The sequence below is a fragment of the Corella eumyota genome, chromosome 6 (assembly GCF_963082875.1).
Source record: "Corella eumyota chromosome 6, kaCorEumy4.1, whole genome shotgun sequence".
Classification (NCBI taxonomy): domain Eukaryota; kingdom Metazoa; phylum Chordata; class Ascidiacea; order Phlebobranchia; family Corellidae; genus Corella; species Corella eumyota.
In genome coordinates, this window is record NC_137495.1 from 15,130,749 (window position 1) to 15,153,792 (window position 23,044).

Genomic DNA, 23,044 nt, shown 5'->3' on the forward strand with positions numbered 1-23,044 from the left:
ACAGGGCGTTATAACCTAAGTATGACAATTGTTCAACCAGACATTAAAAATTAGTTGAAATATGTTTTAATGAGTATAACTTAGTCTGCTTTACGAGTCAGATGTGTTAATGGGTAAACTGAATATGTGAGGGTTATGGTAAGGGTTTAATTTATGCAACCTCTTTGTTTAATTACATGTGCCGTATTTCGGTTACACACCCTGTTTATGTAGGGCGTGCGAAACTAATAGAGATCCCAATTTTTATGTATCAAATTTGAAAATTATATATACTGTAATAATGGCAGCATGGTGTAGTGGTCAGAACACTTGGCTTCACTACATGAGGTCCTGGGTTCGATCCTCATTGCTTCCATGCTGTAGCGCTCTTAAGTAAGGCGCTATAAACCGTATGAACTTCTGCTGAGCCAGCACTTAACCAGCAGCTTTTTTTAAGTTGTTAAGTTGACCTTTCCATATCGCTAATTAATAAATGTAAAAATATAGTTTAACAGAATTTAAATTCAGTTTACTTTAACATTAGGAAAACAATTTGAAAATGGTTAAAACATTTAAAGGGGAGCCCATGTATCATTGGTATTGTATAACAATCCTAATGTTGTGTTATGGGTTTGGGGAGTTGGGTCATTTTATGATCGGTGTCACCTCAAAGGAAATGGCACAGGACGTTCATTTTGGAGACATGGCTTGTTTGACCTTGGACATAAATGTTGAAAAACTGTCAAACACAAAATGCGGAGATGTGAAGAATTCAACACAGTGAGTAGTTGTTAATTTTGCATGCTAATATTATTTTATTTTCTTAGATCTATATTAGACAATACTAAAGGTAAACGTTAACAAAAATTTGCAGAATGTGGGATGGAACAGAAATTTTGTATTTTACTGCAAGATAAAGTCGATATTTCCTTAAGCAGTGAGAATCAAACCCAGGATCTTAACTAACGATGCTACAACATGCCAGTAGTGGGAATCAAACCAAGAACCTTAGGTCTTACCTAACGATGCTACAATATGTCAGCAGTGAGAATCAAACCCAACATCTCAGGCCTTACTTAAAAATGCTACAACATGCCAGCAGTAGGAATCAAACCCAGGATCTCAGGTCTGACTTAAGGATGCTACAACATGCCAGCAGTAGGAATCAAACCCAGGATCTCAGGTCTGACTTAAGGATGCTACAACATGCCAGCAGTCGGAATCAAACCCAGGATATCAGGTCTTACTCAAGGATGATACAACATGCCAGCAGTGGGAATCAAACCCAGGATCTCAGGCCTTACACGAATGCTACAAAATGCCAGCAGTGGGAATTAAATTCAGGACCTTAGGTCTTACTCAAAGATGCTACAACATGCTAACTAACAAAGTAAATTATTAATATTCTTAATTTTTAGATGGGATTGAATGGAACGATATATTGTGAATGAAATTACTCAGGCCAGGGAATAGAATACCAAGTTCTTGCTGGTCCAATGTTTATTGCCATTTTTACTGTTACGGGAGTTGTAATGGGAATTGTTGGCGATAAATATAACAGGTTGATTACCGACTATTTTTTATATTTATTTATCTTCAATGTGGAAAGGTCAACTTCACGACCTAAACATAGAATAACATCATTTACTCTGACTCCGTATCAAGTTGCCTTCAACAGTTTGGGATATTATAAATTACAATAAGCCGATAATTAAGCTGCTAATTAAGTGCTGGCTCAGCAGGAGTTCATACTGTTTATAGCGCCTTACTTAAGGGCGCTACAGCATGAGGGCTGTGGGGATAAATTTTTTTTATAAACTTTTTTTGAAGTAAAAGAGAGTTAATAGAAAATGTGTTCTTGTTAGTAAAATGGTGGTTTTGGCATATAGTTTTTGGTAAAATGTCAGTAACTCCATTTTCTATGCAAACCTAAAATCTTTTAAAAATTTGTTTTATTTATTTTGCTTTTTAATATTTAAATTTTGAATTAACTTTTATAAAACTCTTTTTATTTTATTGTTTAGAATCCAGATATTATCTGCAAGTGTTTTCTTTTACTCAGTAATGACTTTCACCACCGGATTTGCCGACACTTATTGGTTGTTAGCTTTGCTGAGAGTTGGTTTTGGGGCAGGGTGAGTTTAAAGTTTGTTTCAGTAAAAAAATATTTAAAAAAAAAAGTTTTTTGTACCAGTTAATATTTTTAACTAAATTTGTGGGTGAAGCATGGTGTAGTGGTAAGAGCACTTGGCATCACTACATGAGGTTCTGTGTTCAATTCCCACTGCTCTTATGCTATAGAGTTTTAACAAACCTTAATAATATCAATTTTTTTGTATGTATAATAAATTCTCTTAAAAACCTAAAACTTTTTTTCCCAGAGAGTCGGCCTGTACTCCTCTTACCTCAAGTTTGGTGGCCGACATTTTCTCACAGAAAGTTCGAGCTTTTGCGATGAGTTTTTTCAACTTTGGGATTTATTTTGGATATGGTTTGGCATTTGCTGTTAGAAATTATGTAACTGACGCCAACATTCTTGGAATGGTAAAAAATTTTTAAATATTTTTGACCGGCAGCATGGTGTAGTAGTCAGAACACTTGGCTTTACTACATAAGGACCTGGGTTCGATCTCAACTGCTGTCATGATGTAGCACCCCTATTTTTGAACAATTTATTTTTAGGGTTTTTTATTAAATCAACCCCCAAAAAAACAAAATTGATTTAACTTTTTTTAAATTAATTTTTAACTAATTTTTTGTTAATTTTTTCTTAGAGCTGGCGTTGGTGTTACTTTATAGCTGGAGCTCCAGGCATAATTATGGCGATTATTTTATATTTCTCTGTCAAAGAACCAGAACGTAAAATTATAGAACAAGCTGAAGAGAATAACAAATATGAGACAGACTTTGGTATTTAATACTTTTGATAAAATGTTTAATAAATGAACCTGTTTTCTGTAATTCGATCGATCTCACGACCTAAACATAGAGTTGACTTTGGCAGTTTGGGATATTATTCAATATATTTGTCCGATAATTAATCTGCTGATAAGTGTTGGCTCAGCAGGTGTTCACACCGTTTATAACACCTTACGTAAGGGTGCTACAGCATAAGAGCAGTGGGGATTGAACTCACGACCTTATGTGTGGTGTAGCAAGTGTTCTTACCACTACACCATGCTGCCGTTTTCATTATAAGAATTGTATTTTTTAAGTTTGCCGTAAAATTTCCTATTTTTTTGGAGAAATGTTTAAAAGTTATTTGGCCTATTTTGCAAACTATATTTTTAACTAAGCTATTTATAAACCTGGCTATAAATTTTATTTCTGCTCTCAAACTGCCACAGGCAACTCGAGACTGGGTCGGGGTAACAAATATTCATCTATGTTCAGGTCATGAAGTCGACCTTCCCACATCGAGGATAACAAAATCTAAATCAAATTTTAATATTTTCAGCAAGTTTTTGTTGGTCTTACAACAGTCAGTTATATTTTGATCAATATTACCCCGGCACAGAGGTGGGGTTGTGGATGAGTTTAACTTCCATCGTTGGTGGAACGATTGGGATAATCACTGGTGGAATTTTGTCCGATTTACTCGCTTCTAAATACGGTAATCTTTATTTTGATCATATTATTAAAAATCGATTTTACTAAATGGACATTTTCCTAAAATAGTTTTCGAAAACGGCATTATCTGAAAATTTTGACATAAATTGAAGGTTGGCAGCATGGTGTAGTGGTCAAAACCCTTGTCTTTACTACATAAGTTCCGTTGTTCGATCCCCACTGCTTCCATGCTGTAGATCCCTTAAGTAAGGCGCTATAAACGATATTAACTTCTGCTGAGCCAGCACTTAATCAGCAGCTTAATTATTGAGCAATTATAATATCCCAAACTGTCAACTTGAGACCGGGTCGGGGTAAGTGACGTTACTCTATGTTTAAGTTGTGCATTCGACCTTCCCACGTTAAAGATAAATAAGTACAATAAAACAATTTTATTTTCGGAGAAGGGATAGGGTATAAGGGGGTTAATATAAATGTCCTATTATGTGTAAATTGACAGTATTATTAATATAACAAAAATTTTGTAGATTTGTATTTAGAAATATTTCATTTTTTTGGGGGTTTTAATTTTAAATCTAATTTTTTTAGGTGTCCGAACAAGATTGTGGGTTTTGGTCGTTAGTTAAGCAATAGCCTGCCCTCTAGCGGCGGGAACTCTTTACTTTTTCCGCCTTATGCTTTTATTTCGCTCTTTGGAGCTTATTTATTCGGTAAATAGTTTCATATTTTTTTAAGAGAACAGTTACCCCGACCCAGTTTCGAGATAACTTTATTGTAATCAAATTTGATTTAAAACACAGCGGAAATGTGGTTCGGAGTTTTGTTCACTGTTTTGGTTGAGTTCTTTCCTGCCCATATACATGGCAAAAATCAAAAATCGTTTCGAAAAACAAAAATCGTTTCGAGAAAAAAAAATTTTGTTTCGAGCAAAATTTGCATTTTCTAGTGGTAAGGTGGCAGTAGAGGACCATTTTTAAACTTTGTAGTATTTTATGTAATTACAATGGGAACGAGAAATTTAAGTGAATGGTAAAATAAAGGGACCGGAAATGAAGGAACTAAAAAAAGCTGCCTACGATAAAAGGGGGACGCGAAAAATGAAGGAACAGAAAATAAAGGACCAAGTAAACAAAGGAACGGAAAATAAAGGAGCGGGAAAATGAAGGAACCGAAAAATGAGGGAACGGGAAAATGAAGGAACCGAAAAATGAGGGAACGGGAAAATGAAGGAACCGAAAAATGAAAGAACTGGAAAATAAAAGATCGGGAAAATGAGGGAACGGTAAAATGAAGGAAACGGAAAATGAAGGAACCGGTAAATAAAGGAACGGAAAATGAAGGAGCGGTAAAATGAAGGAACCGGAAAATGAGGAAACGAGAAAATGAAGGAACGGAAAATAAAAGAACTGGAAAATGAGGGAAGGAACGGGAAATAATTTATAAACGCAAATTGCCTGATGAATTTACCATTAATGGCATTTATTTATAAATACATTAAAATTACCTTAGTGAACACACCACATACTGGTGCAATACACAATCTAAAATCAGGTTATGTACCTTTTCGTGCCTAACATCTTCGTTTAATGCACCTTTGTTTTATTTTATGTCAAAAGTTTTTGGTGAAATAACAGTTGGTAAATACGAGAACATTAAATTACAGTTGGTGAAATTGGTACAAAATCACACTTAACATACACATTTTTAAAATGTTAACATAGCACATAGCTTGTCATTAAGAAAAAAAAATCATAAGCATTAACGAAAATAAAGTTGTATTTTATAAATTTTGTTTCCATTTAAAAATTAACACTTTTTAATACAAAATTATATCGTGGTACAATACAGTTGGTAAATTTGAATAAGTTATAACTAATTTAAGTTTAACATTCAAAAAAATAATTAAAATCCAGCACTTAATAGAAGCTTAACATTAAAAACATTTTAATAAAATTAAGCAGTTTTTTTTTTTAATTCCAGTTTTCATATTTCTTAAAATTGACCACAATGAAGTCTTTCAGTAGAATAATCTAAATAAGGTGAAACAAAAATTTTAAAATTTTGTACTAAACACCATAGCAATTTAAAACTAGATTTAGTTGAAAAATAAAATATGGAAAAAAAAATTAAAAAGCAAAATACAGAATGTTAAGGTTCATGTTGTCCGGCTCTAGACAAAACAACGAGTCGTTTACCATAGTAGAGAATTTAGGAGAGCCGTAATCCTGACAAGACAATTTCTCCATAAGTATTTCCCCATAAGAGAGAATTTTGGAAAGCCGTAAACCAGCCAGAGAATTTAGAAGCAAAAATTTAATATTACTGACAATAACAATTTGTTTGGTATTTGAAGATTCTAAACCATAATAATGTTAATTTAAATTATCATTTCATAACATGCAATTAAAATATTACTAATTAACAAACACTTTTTCATTTATTATTTGTTTTTAGCATTTAATATTGTTGAGTTTTTTCGCTTAATGACTGTGGCAACATATTTTAATAAACAACAAATATAAATTCGCTATATTTACTTTCTCAGTTCCAACAATCAGTAAAATTAAACAACTTACCTTAAATTAAAGGTCTTCAGCTCAACACAGCATTTTAAAGATTATTATTGAGAGTGTAAACTTATTCCTAAAAATAAATTTTATTTTAATAAATCTTGTTAAAATAACTTAATAATATGAATTTAATTATATTAATAACAAAATCAAATTTTTATATCTTGAAAAATAGCGACACCATGTAAAAAGTTCAGAGTGTTTTTTTAAATGATGTCACAAACTGCTTTGGTGAGGTAATTATAATGTATGCTAAGATGTTAAAAGCCTAAACTAAATATAAAACAAATGATCGTACTTAAAATGTAGAAAAACTAGCAATTAAATGATGCTACCTACAGGTTGACACAAAAGGGTTTAAGGAGACAACAGAAGTATTATATGAAGAAAATGCAAATGGCTCGGTTGTAAACAATTAGGCTTGCACAGAGTTGCAAAATTTTTATCCAAAACCTGCCTAACATATAATGTTCTTGTAAGATATTAAATCTCTTTTGTGCCAAAGTCTAACCATCACCATCATTCGATTGCAAATTAAATTTACTTTAGAAATGGGCAAATTAAAATGTAGCACACAGGGGTCGTGACGTCTTTTCTGCAAAAAAAAATGATAATTGAAATGCATAATTTCCTCATATAATGCGCTTGTTGACCTTTTTATTCTTCCGAACTAATTTTTCAATTACCACTGTTCCTATTTAAGCCTATATAACACTATTTTCATTTTAACTTATTTTGTAAAAAAACAATTTAGCATTTACAATATGGAGACAGCTAATACGTAGAGAGCTAAATTAAAAAGTTTGTTAATTATAGGCATATGTCGTTAGTAAACGAAAATGTTACCTAGCAAGAAAATCTGCAAATATCATGAAAATAAAAATTTAACAAACAAGACCCCACAAAAGTTTGGTCAAAATGCTTGCAATAGCAGTGAATTGTTTAAATGCTAAGTTCTTATAGTTTACAATTCTATGACTTCTTTCTAACTATAAACTAGATGTGATTCCAATTCTTTCAACAAAATGTATATATTATATAGGCCTATATTGTTTATTTTAAACATGTCATTGAGTAGATAAATTTTTATTTTTTAATTAAATATCATATATATACATCTTAATCTATTGATTTATATGTTGGTTCTATCTATAAAAATAAAATCAACATACCGTATAGAACAAGAAAAAAATACTTCATCACAAGGTTTGTCGATTTTTAAATTTGGTTTTTAAATCACCAAAAACTCTAAGAAATGGTGTATCTCAGTTACTGTATCTTTTTTGGAAAACCTTTTTCTTTTAGCATAAGTGTTCCTGAAATATATAACATATATATTACCTTGCTAAGGTCTTATGTTGTTAAGACTGTCAAAAACAAATTAAAGTAACAAGATTGTTAAAAATTAAATGTCAAAAACTAGTATAAACTGGGTATTTATAAGCTATACAGGATCGAATGGACCAAATGGATCAAATGTATAACAAATGGATAGCAAATGAACCGAATGGATCGATCCATTTGATCGATTCGGTCCATTCGCTAACCATTTAATATACAATCCATTCAAACCTGTATAGTTTATAGGTACCGGTATAAACTGGGCATTACCTTTTTTTCCATGTTTCCTGTTAACATTTTACCATTTATTTTGTTCAGACAGTCAGAGAAGAAATTTACAAAACTATTCTTGAAAATACAGTTAGACATTTACTACGCCAGATTGTTTACCGTCTGACTGCTGCATATTAAAATTTTATTTAGTAAATGAAGTACCAGTATAAGAATTGTCCAAAAAAAATTTATTCAAGTTTATACTGTCTGACTGTTGTCGGCAAGACTTATCAAGTAACAACTTAACATAGCTAAAATTGTTTAAAAGAGGGCTTTTAACTTTTAACTGTTTTTAATTTAAATATTGTATATATTTTTTTAAGTTAAAGTTAAACACTTAATAAATTATTTAAAAGAACTATAAGCTGGCTTATAAGATAGGCTACAGTTACCAAAAATTTTGAACACAATTACTTTTTGAAACAAAGTTTGTTTCTGAAACAATTTTCGAAACAAAATTTGTTTCTCGAAACGAATTTTGTTTCACGAAACAATTTTCGAAACGATATTTTTTTTGAAACAAAATTTGTTTCTCGAAACGAATTTCGTTTCCAAAATTGTTTCGAGAAACAAAATTTGTTTCGAAAAGTGTTTCCGAAACGAATTTCGTTTCCAAAATTGTTTCGAGAAACAAAATTTGTTTTAAAGAGTAAACTGTGTTTTAAATTTCGAAATTGTTTTTAGAAATAATTTTGTTTTATACAAACAAAAACGGATTTTATTACTTAGTAATCATTTTTGACAATTTAAATGAAATTATTATAACATGAATGTAGATGTGCGAAATCACGCGGCAAAAAAACAAGCAGGCTTTATTATTACGATCTTATGTAAAAAAATAAAAAAGAGAGTCAAAACCAAATAAGGGTTAGTTTATCTAACACTTTTTTACTCTCTTTCGAATAATATATACAACTAAGGCATACAAAAAGTAATAAAGTCAATTTAATTTAATCGGAATCAAAATAAATTTGATTAAAAATTATTTTAAAATTGCGCCCCCTAACGTTTAGTAACAAGTTTTGTGAATTTTTTTTGCGATGCATACTTTTTACCAACTGACAGACTGACCAACGACAGAGCGATTATGAACTATTTTTTTAATAATTGCTAAGAATTATTTCAGTTTTTGGTAATAAATTAGGTTATTATTTATAGTTGACTGAACTAATATAATCAAAAATGAATAAGGAAACGAATTTTGGAAGGTAATGTTTTTTATTTTCTTTTTGTTTTGACTACTCTTACTGTCTGACTGTTTTATAAGGCACGATTTGTACTATCTTACTAGTCCATCGAGTCCTATATAACTCAGAATTTTATTGTATTGTGCAATTTTAAGTGCTAAAACTCTGTTTGTCATTAAACTTTATTTTTATTAATTTATTTTTTAACTGATTGACTGAATTGGATGTAAATGTTACAGGCATTATAAGTGATTGCCAGTCGATCCATACCCCGGTTTATGTCACCAAAGCGGTCTGTACTCGAAACAACGGCAATTTTTTTTTTGCGGTGATTTTTTGCCTTTTGGACCGCTACGCAAACCTTTGTATCAACGGGCGATCCAAACTCGGTCTTTTTTACGTTATTTGTAAATATGATATGTTGCTAGTTATAATCTATTTCTATTTTTTACCGAATAAATGTTGGATATATGCTTTAGTAAATGTGTTTTTCAACGTTTCTAGTGATAAATTATTGTGTTGTTTACATCTTTTTTGTCAGCTGCTTTTAACCATTATCGCAACCAAGACGTAAGATAAGGGTAATAGCTTTGACGTGTAATCGGAATTTTTATCAGTTGACCTTATTCATTTTAAATTATTGTCACGGTGATTAGCTTTTATAACATACCAGCGAACACTTTTTTGTTACATAAAAAAAAACTTTGTGTATTAATAGTCTTGTTTTAAGCATAAATACATAATTTCAAGGTAAAACTTTTTACAATTCATAAACATAACAAAAAACAAATAACACCATATATTTTAATAACAAGATTTCCTTTTAATCATTATTTTTTTGTAGATTAAAATGGTGTAAGCATACTTATTGGCCATACGCCAAATTCTGTGGCCTGACTTTTTGGTACACTTGTTCACTTAAATTGTATTAAAATTTATTAACAATACTAAGTACGACATATATAAGTACTTATCGCACATTTCTACTAAGATAAAACACTTTAAATAAACCGATTCGGCATGTATATGCGCCTGAATTATATAAAGGGTGACGCAATGCAAGTACGAATGGACTTGAACCCGAGTACAGATCGCCTTGTGCGCATCGACCTAAGTACGGATCGAAATATATACCGATATATTTTAGTGTTTGTTATCGATAATTTTAATGAAACAGTGTTATTTATTTTTTAGAAAGACACATTCAAGAAAAACATTTTTTTCAAGGTTCGATAAATATGAGAACAATATTAAGACATTCGTTAATATTAAAATTATTTGTAATGTTTTATCAAAATGTCAATTTGTACAAGTATGCATTTTTGTTTCAGAGGTATTTCTTCAAGTGATTCAAATACTGATAATGAACAAAAATTTATCCAGTTAGTCACAATTTATTTATTTGCCAATAATTGCATTAATTTATGGCTGTTCTTACTAAAATTTAGATAGGCTACTTGACTGTAATATTTTTTTAGTTGTTCTAATTAATATTTAATACCGACTGCACTTAAGTCAAAATCTATATTAAAACGCCTATTACAGCATGATAACTTTTTTTGTGCATGCTTACCTTACAAAAAAAAAATTATTTGCAATAACTTAAATATAAACTTGGGTTGTTTACAAAGTTATATATATATCTACTTTTTAGTTATTCTTTTGTGTTATCTTATTTTTGTAAAGTAGATACATTGTTTTCACCAGGCATAAAAAACTAAAACATAAAAATCAATGTTGGAAATCTTCATCAAATAGTGAAAGCTCTGTACATGATTCTGCAAGGGAAATGTAATAGTAATTACTAAATTTTCTAAAAACACCCAAATAAGCATATTGCTGTTTGAGAATGGAGTATATATACATTGATTAATATATAATTATTTTCAATATAAAAAATTTATTTGTTGTGTTTTTAAGACAAAAGAAGAATTTACAAAAAATAAACTTAGCTTTTTGAATCTACTAGGTACCAATACAAGAAACGAAGAAAAAAAAAGCGCTTTTCTCATACTTTAGTCAGTAAAAAAAGATCTTCTGTTAGGTGAGTTAAACGATGATATATTTAAAAAGTAAAAAATGAAATTAATAGTAATCGTGGTGGTTTAGGTCATCATCAAGCAGTTCCAGTAGTGATATTGAGTCTTCGTTGCGGTTTGTTGAAAAATAATTTTTATTTTTTTGAATTATATTAATACTTAGTTTGTTCTAAATAAGTTTTGTTATAAAAAAAGGTTATTTATTGGTAAACTAAGTGAAAAAAATTGAACTATTTTATAATTTAAATAATTTAACTACATATCCCACTATGTTCAGTAAAGTAACATTTTTTTCCAGGGATATGTTTTGTTAAGTATTTTTTATGTTTAAAATATTCTTCTTTTAATGATAAAAGGCATTTTATTTCCATGTAGATCTTACAAGTTAAAAAGGAATAACTATAATGGCAATGATTTATCCTGTATTGAATGTTCATCTGATGATGAAAGGTATTTATTAATTCACAATTTTATAATAATTTCAGTGAAAAGTAACTTATACTAAATTAAATATTTAATGATTTTTTAGTTTTTTGTACTTCCATTACATTTTATTAAATGAAGTTTAAAACGAATTAATTATTTTTTTCAGGTATTGTTATCAATTAATAAATTCTAAAAAAAAACTTAAGAAAGAATTATGTAATAGTGAAAGTTCTTCCTCACAGTCCAATAGGTTTGTAAATTTTTTAGTTTTGGGTATATCTATTATGTTTAAACTAGTATTTTTTTCTTAAAAAACTGTTATATAGTAGGGTAACTGTCTTTTTAATAATGGGGTTTTGTTATATTGGTTATTATCATAAAGTACACACAATTACAACTACTTCTAGATATTAAAAATTGGAAAGACAGGATTTTTTTAATTTTTAGTGAGAGAGAGCTGCTTGATGTTTAAAAACCACTGATATAGCCTATTTAAACTTTTTGTAGAAGTGTTTTGTGATACATTTTAATACTAAAATATAAAACACATAAAATCTTTTTTTAAACTAGATTTAAAACTGCAACTAGAAAAATAAGGGAATGTCCTCACTGTGGGCAAAATTTTGTTAATGTGACTCATCATCGAAAAAAACACAAAGATATTGATAAAAAAGATTTTATGTATGATTCGTTTGCTAAACGCAATAGAGTTGGTTTTTACAAAAATTATACTGGTAATATATGTTGCATTTGTAAAGTTGCAGTACTGGGAATTGAAAGTCATGTTCTTAACAAACATAAAAACATTAAAAAGGGGTCTGAAAAATTCAAAAATGTTGTTGCTCAAAGCAAAATAAACATTAACCTTCAAAATGTTTTGGAAAACTATAAAACAACACTTTTAACTATGGGAAGTGGACATAGAAATGCCGGTAGTAAATCTCAAGTCCAAACATACATACGTCAAATATATACCCTACTATCGAGTCTGGACGACTTAAAACGACCACAAAAAATTTATAAGACTCTACATGAAAAAGTATGCAAGGATGGCCGAGATTCTACCAGATACTCTTATCTAGCAACGTTAAAAAATTTTATTTATTTTTTGGATATTGAGTATGAAGAATTGTTTCGTGAATATTCTGTTTCCAAACTTTTAAAACTTGTTAAGGAATGGCTTCAGCGACAACGACCAAAAAAAGAAAAAAGGGAAAAATTAGTTAAAGATAGATCTCGTCGAGCACTTGCTGAATGTGCTTTTCCTGGAAAAGTTGTTATAAAATATATAAAAGCTCAAGAATTGTTTCTAAATTCTTTAAGAAATAAAAAATGTGGATCCCTTAATTGTCAAGAAATTAAAAAACTGTGTGGGGACATTTTTGTTAGAATTATTTGCTCACAAGGCTGTAGATCAAGTGTTTTCACAGGAATGTTGTTATCGGAAATTAAAGATTGTGAAGAAACAAGTAGTGGAAACTTTTCTGTGTTAGTAAGTGATCAAAAAGAAAGAAAACGTCATGCATGTATAGTATTTAAACACAAAGAATATAAGGATGCTATTGCTGTTTCTGATCATATTTGGGCCTACTTGCAAAATTGCAACAAAATTCCTCTTGTTAATAGAGCATTTCCTTCATTTTTTGGCAATAACACTGGTGAGAAAATGACTGCATCCCAATTTAATAGTATTTACAAAAAGGTCACTGAAAATTATTTTGGAAAGGGAATCAATGTAACAGAAACTAGAAAGTTAATAACAAGAGAAGTGGGTGGTAAATCGAAGGTAATACAAAGAGCAGTGGCAAGAGCTGAAGGTCATTCTGTCGAGGTACAAGATAAATTTTATGACATAACAAGCCCAGGCCAAATTGTAGAAAATGCCAGAGTATATTTAGAAAAAATAGCTGAAGGTAAAGAACCACTTCTAAGATTATTTATAGCCTAATCTTTTAATAGTAAAGTTAAGGATTTAATAAAAGAGTGTCTTATAATCAAATTAATATAGTCAATTTAAAACTAATTGTAAAATGTAACGATTTTACTATTAATTAAACCGTAAAGATAAATACCTCGAAATGTATCAAACTCAATAATTAAAAACAATTTATTTTAAGAATCTGTTGACATGGAGGATACAAATCTAAAAAATGCAGCTTCGACTTCCAGAGCTTCGTTTCCAAGTAAGTTGTTGTTTTTTTTTTGTTTAAACGATGTGCTTTATACAAATTTCTAAATCTTTTTTGCGTGTTTTTTTTTTAAAAAAACTGTTTTCATTCATTTTGTAGTTTATTAGTAAAAGATGTGATTTTAAGCTTTTAATATCTTTTAACAGAACAAAATCAACATAAAATTAAATTATTGTTTAAAATTATAAAAAAGCCTTTTATAATCAATAGGGCTAATTTATATTATGCTAATTTTTTAATTTAAATATTTATAAGTTATTAAAAATGGTTAATAATTATTATTTTATAAAAATAAGAGTAGTACTACCTTGTTTAGTTGCAATTTAAGGTGAATGCACTGTATATATAATATTTAATAAAAATAAAATAAATTATTTTTATTGCAGAAGAAACAACAACTGTTGGTTATAACTTGAATAAAGTAAGAGTGGATTCAAATAACATATTGTATGACAATTTTAGCAATAACTCAGAGGAGTACTGTGGTTCAACTACACCACCAGCAACAGGTTTGTAATAAGTAGCGTAATATGTAAAAATAAAATTTTGATTAAAAATAAAATTGCTTGCTAGGTTTTTAATTTATTATTTTATAAAAATAAAAGCATTATTTTTATTAAAAATAGAATAAATTATTTTTATTGCAGAGGAAACAACAACAGTTGGTTATAACTTGAATGAAGTAAGAGTGAATTTACATAACATATTGTATGACAATACTAGCAATAACTCAGAGGAGTACTGTGGTTCAACTACACCACCAGCAACAGGTTTGTGTTACTAACTGAGTAAAAATAGCAGTATGATTAAAATAATATAACAATAATTTCTGGTAAAAAAATACCACAAAAAAGCCAATTAACTAAAGCAGCAGCATTACTATTATTAACCTTAAAAAATTACCATAAACAGTTATACTTTTATATATTCCGTAGAATTATTTGAGAAAATGGAAAAACAAAACGAAATTACGAAAATTGATAATCTGTACAATCCTCTATCTGGTAAGTGTATTTTTGTTGTTGTTTATGCCTTATTCAAACATTAAACAAATTTTGTCAACTGTATGAAAACTGTATATATGACAAAGATAGGCGTTTTATTTTTTCATAGCGTAATGTTTTGTAAAGTTTAGCTGCTCTATTTTAATTTGATATGACAGATTATGGCCTACTTGGTTAATTTACAAGAATAGTTAAACCAGAAATTGAATAATAACTTGTGTACCAGAGACAGTTTATTGTCATGAATTAATACACAGAATAAAATAAAGATTTAAAATCATTTTTTTATACGATTATGAAAAATGTTACAAAAATTAAGGAAGTTAAGTTTGAAAAATGTAGTTTATCTGTGAAGTGTTTATATTTTAAATTAATTAAAATTGTTAATTATGTCTGCTTTTTGGTGCACATTTTACAAATATATGATATCCAACTAGGCATTTTAAACCTTTAAACTAGAGTTGTAAATATATATTTTTATAGTTTTTTACATTCTATTTTGATTTTCATTTTTTTGGGTATGTGCAGTGGTTGGTTGATTGGTTGACTCCTATTAAAGTTAAGTATTACATTACCGAAAATAAATGGTAATGTAAATTTATTGAAGGTCAAGGAGACATGTTACATGTCTGAGGGTGCATGCACCCCCATTTATAATTTTGCTGTGTATGTCGCACCTGTAAGTTATTTGCAAAATGCTGCATTTTTGGCGTTAAATTGATAGTTATATATGCAAACTAAAAAATTTCGCGATAATTAATGCTTGAAATGTCAGCAAGTTTCTTTGAAATGTCGCTAAGAAAACAGCTTTTTCTGTTGTGGAATTGTCGCCATGTTGTGGAATGTCTAAAACTGTCATTTGTATTGCAGCCAATGGACATGAATATATTATATCTGTTTTTTTACTATAAGAAATAAATTAATTTTAATACTCAAAGAAATAATAACTTAGTCAATATTAATATACTGCTGTAGAATAAAAAGCACTTTAATATTTACTACCTATGTGATTTGTTTACAGTTAGTTTAACCTGTTAAAGTTTAAATAATAAATTTAGATGCTACTATATTATAACAAAGTCATTTTAAAAAAATGATATTTTTTTTGTGTTTAAATTGCACATTACTTTTTATGGTTGTAAATTTTGTTATTTTAATTGCATAGATACCTCTAAACGCTTTATAAGAGTCAAATTCATCGATGACGACTTGGAACTGGATGTTTATCGCCCTTGTGACGTAAAAATAGATGGAAGTAAACTTGCAGATTTCCACAATATTAAAGTAGAGGACAAACTTTTTGTAAGGTGGCCTCATGACCGAAGATTTTATGATGCTTGTCTTATAACTAAATGTAAGTTCACTAATAATTTTTTTAAAATATATATATTAAAATATATACCTGTGATTAAATTTGTAAAATGAACTGTTTTTTGTTATAGATTCTCCTACAAAAAGATTTTCAGATAGCGAGATTTATTCGCCAAAGAAAAAAAGAAAACTTTTTTAAGTTATTAAAAAAAAAAATTAATCGTCTGTATTAAAAATAAAACTAAATTATGATCTAAAATTTGCAATGTATAAGTAAGTCAATGGAGGTAATTATTGGATGTTTTTGATAAAATTGGCCATCACTTTTTTGTTTTAATTTTTAAGTCAAATATTTTGTTCAATTATTACCCCTGCAAATGGGGTGATTAATGGACACCTGGGAGGAAATTAATGGACGCTTTTTTGTAGAACATAAAATAGATATGTAGAAAGGAAAATTTCATTTACGACGTGAAATACATATACTCATTACAATTTTCATAAGGCCATATTCATTTTTTATGGGTCTGTAATGTTTTTTTTGTAATAAATGCATGGGTGGAACATATTTTTAATATGGAAAACTGCTCCTGGGAGACTAAACTTCTTTTTTTAAAGTTATAAACTACAAATAATCTCCACTTATTATGTTTTTAATGTTCATGTTTTCCTAACATTCGCGGGTTTTACATATGCTTTATCTGTCAACTTTTTATACTAAAAAAAAACTAACATATAATTTTTTTATTCATTCACATGGATTTCTCTTTTGATGCTTTTATTTTTGTAAAAAAGTAAGTTTCTTAAAGCTCTTTCGTGATGATTTTTTGCCTTAGATAATTGATTTTGTAAATATTGTTACAAATACTTTCTTGGCATTTTTAAATTAAGAGTTTTATAACAGTTGTTCCTTTGTTTTTTTTTAAAACCCTTGAGTGTTGTTAATGTTAATTAGTGTTTTTGTAATAACTGTTATTTTAAGGTACTGTAGGATTAGTTTGCATTGTAAAAAAAACAAAAAAATTTTCATAAAATGCATCCAATAATTTCCCCCATTCATCATAATAGTGTGGAGGTAATATTTGGAGGCATATTGTTAAAACTGTGATGCAAATATAAGTGTGACATTGAGCTTTATATGGTTAGGAATATTTTTAGTTTATATTGTCAATTCAATTATTCAGATATTTCGAAAAATTTAAATTTTTTTTTAATTTTTAAAACAACATAATTTTTTTCTGAAAATATAATTAAAAAAAATGCTAATCATTTAAGCCTTACTATTAAGATAATATAACCACAAAACCCTGAAAAAAAACGGGAATGGTGTCCACTAATTACCTCCCAATTTTAACTGTCCATTTATTACCTCTATTGACTATACATATATTTTATTATAAATAGTTGTTTAACTAACTGCTTTTAACCATTATCATAAATAAATTTATCATAATCATTTTAAATATAAAAATGTTAATAATGTGTACTTTCTGGTTTTTAAAATTTCTCATTACCTTTATTTTGGTTAAAAATTGGCCTTAAAAAAAACAATTTAATTTTTTTCAAAAACATTAAAATTACCAATAACTGCAAACTGTTGTTTTTTATTTACTTTTTTTAGTGTGCTTGATAATTAGGAACTTGATAATTCTAATAAATAAGTACAAAATTACCAATAACTGCAAACTGTTGTTTTTTATTTACTTTTTTTAGTGTGCTTGATAATTAGGAACTTGATAATTCTAATAAATTAGTACAAAGTTAACAATAATTGCAAACTGTTGTTTTTTATTTACTTTTTTCAGTGTGCTTAATAATTAAGAACTGGATAATTCTAATAAATAAGTACAAAATTAACAATAATTGCAAACTGTTGTTTTTTATTTACTTTCTTTAATGTGCTTAATAATTAGGAACATGATGATTCTAAAAATAAGTATTTTAAAAGGTTAAGAGCAATAATAAATGAATACAAAAATTAGCATTTATAAATAACAACTATATATAAAATGCCACAAAAAACAGGCAATCAAAATAATTTAACCATAATAAGTTAAAAATGTATTTCTATTAAGTTCACAGTATATACATTTTTTTATTTAACTTTAATTTTTTACATATTATTTTATCAAAATTTTATAAAAATTTAATTTTAAAATGTTTTCTATAAAATCATATAAAAAATAAACATTATTTAGGCTTTATTACTTACCACTGTATATAAATTTAAAAAAAATACTTTAAAGTTTTTAAACTACAATAAAAATATAATTTTAAATCAAGTTTGAAAAAAATTGAAAATCGGAAAAAAATTTACTCTTTGTACCACCTAGGGAATTTCGAAACGAAATTTCGAAACAATTTTTTCATTTCGAAACATTATTTATTCTTCGAAACGAAATTCGTTTCGGCGAAACAAAATTTGTTTCGGCGAAACGATTTTCGAAACGAAATTTTCGTTTCCCAGCCAATTCAAATGGAGTTACCATGCCCAGTCACGCGCGACAGCGATCGCTATGTTTATTTTTGTGATCAATAATATCGGAGGGAATGCCCCTCTTATAGTACCACCTATGATCAAAGTTTTAGGTTTCAGGGAAGCACTGTACATCGTTTACCCAGGATTTTACTTGGCTAGTAAGTTTTTTTTTTCATTATAACTGTTTATCCTCGATGTGGGAAGATCGACTTTACGACCTAAACATGGAGGTATATTTGTTACCCCGACCCAGTCTCGAGTTGCCTGTGCCAGTTTGGAATATTATAAAGATTATAATTGTCGATAATTAAGCTGCTGATTAAGTGCTGGCTTAGCAGGAGTTTATAGCACCTTACTCAATAAAGTTACAGCTTGAGAGCAGTGGGAATCGAACCCACGACCTCATGCAGCAAAGCCAAGTTTTTTAAATAATATTTTATTGGTTTATATAGTTTGATTTTTAAACCTGGTTTAATTTATTTTTTTAGTTTTTACGAAAACTTTTTTCTAATTTCAGGTTCTTTTTTCTTTTTGTTGACTCAAATTTCTCTTCTGCGTGGTTCACCGCACATGAGCATTGAAGAGAATAATTGTGAAGAAAGTGAAGCGATAGTTAATAAAACGAAACTTTAAATTAAAAAAAAGTTTTTAAATTATGTTAAACATTTATAAATTTAAAAAATTTTATCATGACAATATTTTAATTTTATTAAATGTTTATTAGTGAAATTTTTTTTATAATTTTTTTGCCAAAATTTTTTTAAAGTTATTTTTAATATTATACTAGTGAGTTATTTTAGTTCCTAAATTATTTGTTGCCATTCTTGCTGTTTTTATTTTCTAATTTATATCAACTAAACAGAAATTTAAATAATGTTAATTTTATAGTTTTTGTTACTTTTAAGATTCTGTATTCCCTTACTTTATAATGTAGAGTTACTAGATTTTATTGTTGTAGTTATTTTGGTTGGTTATTCGGTTTAACTGTTTAATTTGGCTTGACTCCGTTTACCGACTCATTTTATTATGATTATATTTGGTTTGGTATTTTGTTTAAGTTTTAGTTATAAACGACAAGACGTTAACAGTAATACTTTTATTGTAATACGGCAAAACACTTACACGGTTTGATTTAAAGTTACATTACAAGATCAGCTAGATTGCTAGACTGACGTTAAAGTTAAAGTACGGTTTGTAGGTCCAGTTATTGCGAGATGCGACGGTGGCCAACTATCGCTAGATTGGCCCGACGATGTAACGATGACCAACTATCGGTAGATTGGTGAAGAATGTTTAAATTGTTCCAGTATTTATAGCACAACCGAAAGGCAATAAAAGTTCGTTCGTTGTAAAGCCGCTGGCCTTCTCCGTACAGGTTACGTGGCTAATTCTCGTTAAGGGCGATTTTAGAGTGCATTGTTTGAAGTTGACGCCCGTTGTAACGAGAATAATTGTTGTACGTGTCCGGTCAATGACATTGAACTAGCTTGAACTTAGAATTGATTGTAATAGGCTTATTACAATTGATTCTACAATAACTACTCCATATTTTATGAGAAATTATTATTGTTTTATATTTCTGAAATATATTTTGTTTTTGTTACTTCTTTTAAAATTTTTGAAAACTATAAAATTGATATCATCTATTTTTTAAGATTATTTTTCGAAAATGCAAATTATTAATAGTGATGTGCCGATCAAAATGGTGATCGTAAATCGCCGATTTTTGAAGGTATTTTGCGATCACCCGATCAAGGTCCAAAATCGGCAGATCGGTAATTACGTCACATTTAATTTTACGTCACAAATAAACACGCACTTGCCTTAACCATATAGATTTCCATAAACTTTTACAGCGCTTTATTTCCGCGCTGGTAAAATTGTTTTTAGTTCTTGTAAATTATACTGAATATTACGGTTAAATATTCAAACTTGTGAATAAGTAGAAGTGTTTAACATACAGGGTCAATTTTTTATGTATTTAGTGACGATAAAGTTACCGATTGTTCGGTCACGTTAGATCGTGATCTGATCCGAAAAAAACGGCGATCGGCACATTACTAATTATTAAAATACTGTAGAAAGTTTTTTTGTTTTTATGCAACTATGCTTTTACAATTATTAAAATATTTAAATGTTAAAGACATGATTTCTATAAATTGATTTTTGGTTGAAAAGGCTGGGTTTGATTCCCACTGCTGGCATTTTGTAGCATTTGTGTAAGGCCTAAGATCCTGGGTTTGATTCCTACTGCTGGCATTTTGTAGCATTTGTGCAAGGCCCGAGATTCTGGGTTTGATTCTCACTGCTGGCATTTTGTAGCATTCGTGTAAGGCCTGAGATCCTGGGTTTGATTCCCACTGCTGGCATTTTGTAGCATTTGTGCAAGGCCCGAGATTCTGGGTTTGATTCTCACTGCTGGCATTTTGTAGCATTCGTGTAAAGCCTTAAAGTTAGTAAATAATTATAAACATGTAAACAACATGTTTATTATATTGACTTTAGTTCAAGGTCTGCAAAATGTTGCAATTCAGTAAACACAAATTTACTGAGAATTTCGCAAACATTGCGTAAATATTTTGTAGAATATTTGTAATCACAGCTGATATTGACCTTATAAAAACATCAAGTTTTATAAATAACTTCCTGTTATTCAGCCATCAATATTTGTCCTAGCTGATACCAACGAGTTTTATTTATCGATATTATAAATGATTAACCAAGTTCAACAACCTTATAGCATATTCGCTTACAATTTAAATAAATATTCGTCATTAGGTTTTGCGTCATATTTAACTGACGCCACCATGTTGAAAATACTCAGTTTAATGTAAACAACCAAGTTGTTTGGTATTGGATAACTAACTGCTTTAAAATGTAATAAAATTAACTTAAAATTTTGTTGTTTAAAGTTGGTTTGGTTTTTAAATTATTTACATTTGTTGCTTTTAATTTTAGTTCGATGTCCTAACAACAGGACAATTTTTTAAATGTTTTTTTTGGTTTTTAATTAATTTGTAACAATAATAATTATTGTTAATTATTAAACATTTGGCAGCGTGGTGTAGTTGTAAGAACACTTGCTGCACCACCAGGAGATCGTGGCAATTCCCACTGCTCCTATGCTATAGCACCCTTGAGTAAGGCGATATAAACGGTATAAACTCCTGCTGAGTCAGCACTTAATCAGCAGCATAACTACCGGGCAATTATAATATATATTATCCCAAACTGCTAAATGCAACTCGAGACTGGGTAACTCTATGTTTAGTTCGCGCAATCGACCTTCCAAATCGAGGATAAAGATATATTCAAAAAAAACTTGTGACTAATTCTCCTAAATTTAAAGATTGCCTTTTTCTACCTGTTTCAAACCAGCATTTATAAACGAGCGTTCTTTTGCTGGGATCGCATTTTGATTGCTAGGCTGAAGTGGTTAAGATAGTTATAGAATTACTTTATGTAAAAATACCAGAATTTATAAACAAAACCTATTTTTAAACAGTGGGGCTCAGGGTCGTACATTTTAATTTTATTTTAACGTAAGGTTGTTGTCAGATTATATTTTATTTTTGAAGTGTAGATAACAGAGGTGGCTTATGGGCTATATAACTAGAAAGGAGGAATAATTTTAAAAAATCGCAGCACCGCGAGATGAATCTGGCGAAATTTTTGATTAGTTGACTGCAGTTTATATCTTGAATAATGTAGGATCTAATAAACTCCTAGTATGGCTTAAACAATTATTAACCCCAATAGAGTACGCTGTAAAGATGGGCATCGATAAGAAGGCCACACTTTATTGAAACAAAAATGCGACACAAACTATATGATACGAAACACAAACTACAAAGTATATAATTAACAAATTGAGTATGGAAGCGAAAGTCTAATTATATGTTAAACCTTACTTCGGCCTTACTTTTTTATAAGTTTTTACGTCCAGCGAACTGACCAAAAAGGTAACCAGACACTTCAGCCCGAAGATTTTTTTTAGAACAGCGGGGATTTTGCATTTTAATTACCGCGAAAAATTTTATTTTCGCGTATTCCTATACAGTTTTTTAGACAGTATTTGAAATAAAATAAGCAGTAAATTAATAGTTTTTTTAAAGAATAATGTGCAAGAACATGTTATCTTTCTTTTCCCGTGTCAATTTATTTTTTAATTTTACAAACTAAAACCTATAAAAAAATAATTTGAAAGCGCGCGCTTTTAGGTGACGCAAGACGATGCATTATGATATCACGTATTTTGCGAAATAGGGCCGTATTTCTAAACAATATTTGAAGAAAAAGCATTACTTTATCATTTTTTACACTGGAGAATGTGTATAAATATGTTATTAGTTATTGCCCGTGTTAATGTATATCAATTTATATATTAAAACACAAAGAATGAAACGTTTAAAAAGTTGCCAGAAGATTTGTCCTGCAAAAAACGGCGGGGAGTCGGCAATGAAATTCCCATGAATAAAGTCAGCGTAAGACCATATTTTACCGATATTTAAAATAAAAATTTTGCATAAAGTACAGTATATATAAAAGTTTTTATTGGTTGTTACGTTAATGACATATGTTAGTTTTTAGAATATTATTTTTTTTTGAAGATTTTTGTTTCAAAAACCTTTTTATAAACGGATTAAAGACGGGTGCCTCTGGCCTGCAAAATTTTA

The 23,044-nt window shown here is 29.1% G+C and overlaps 1 protein-coding gene, 1 long non-coding RNA gene and 1 pseudogene across 5 annotated transcripts; 2 read left to right on the plus strand and 1 right to left on the minus strand.

Annotated features, from left to right (window-relative positions):
- Window positions 1–538: 538 nt before the first annotated feature.
- LOC145755961 (cis,cis-muconate transport protein-like) lies at window positions 539–19,001 on the plus strand (annotated as a pseudogene).
- On the minus strand, window positions 5,123–8,250 carry LOC145755990 (uncharacterized). 2 transcript variants are annotated; one of them, XR_014284230.1, is made up of 6 exons: window positions 7,731–8,250; window positions 7,292–7,435; window positions 6,455–6,714; window positions 6,126–6,192; window positions 5,745–5,905; window positions 5,123–5,579 (listed from the first exon to the last, which is right to left on the minus strand). It is a non-coding gene; the product is annotated as an uncharacterized LOC145755990 (long non-coding RNA). The 2 variants fall into 2 exon arrangements; XR_014284231.1 differs by lacking the exon at window positions 6,455–6,714.
- LOC145755988 (uncharacterized) lies at window positions 8,798–17,640 on the plus strand. Of its 3 annotated transcripts, XM_082572206.1 has the most exons (15): window positions 8,798–8,941; window positions 10,115–10,147; window positions 10,252–10,302; window positions 10,628–10,711; window positions 10,890–10,964; window positions 11,030–11,074; window positions 11,335–11,409; window positions 11,552–11,635; window positions 11,956–13,298; window positions 13,503–13,568; window positions 13,961–14,083; window positions 14,222–14,344; window positions 14,510–14,578; window positions 15,744–15,932; window positions 16,021–17,640. In XM_082572206.1, the coding sequence occupies exons 1-15, from the start codon at window positions 8,916–8,918 to the stop codon at window positions 16,086–16,088; spliced, it is 2,454 nt and encodes an 817-aa protein (XP_082428332.1). In that variant the 5' UTR covers window positions 8,798–8,915; the 3' UTR covers window positions 16,089–17,640. The 3 variants fall into 3 exon arrangements, with proteins under 3 accessions (XP_082428332.1, XP_082428334.1, XP_082428335.1); XM_082572208.1 differs by lacking the exon at window positions 10,628–10,711; XM_082572209.1 differs by lacking the exons at window positions 15,744–15,932; window positions 16,021–17,640 and adding an exon at window positions 15,186–15,722.
- Window positions 19,002–23,044: the final 4,043 nt, after the last annotated feature.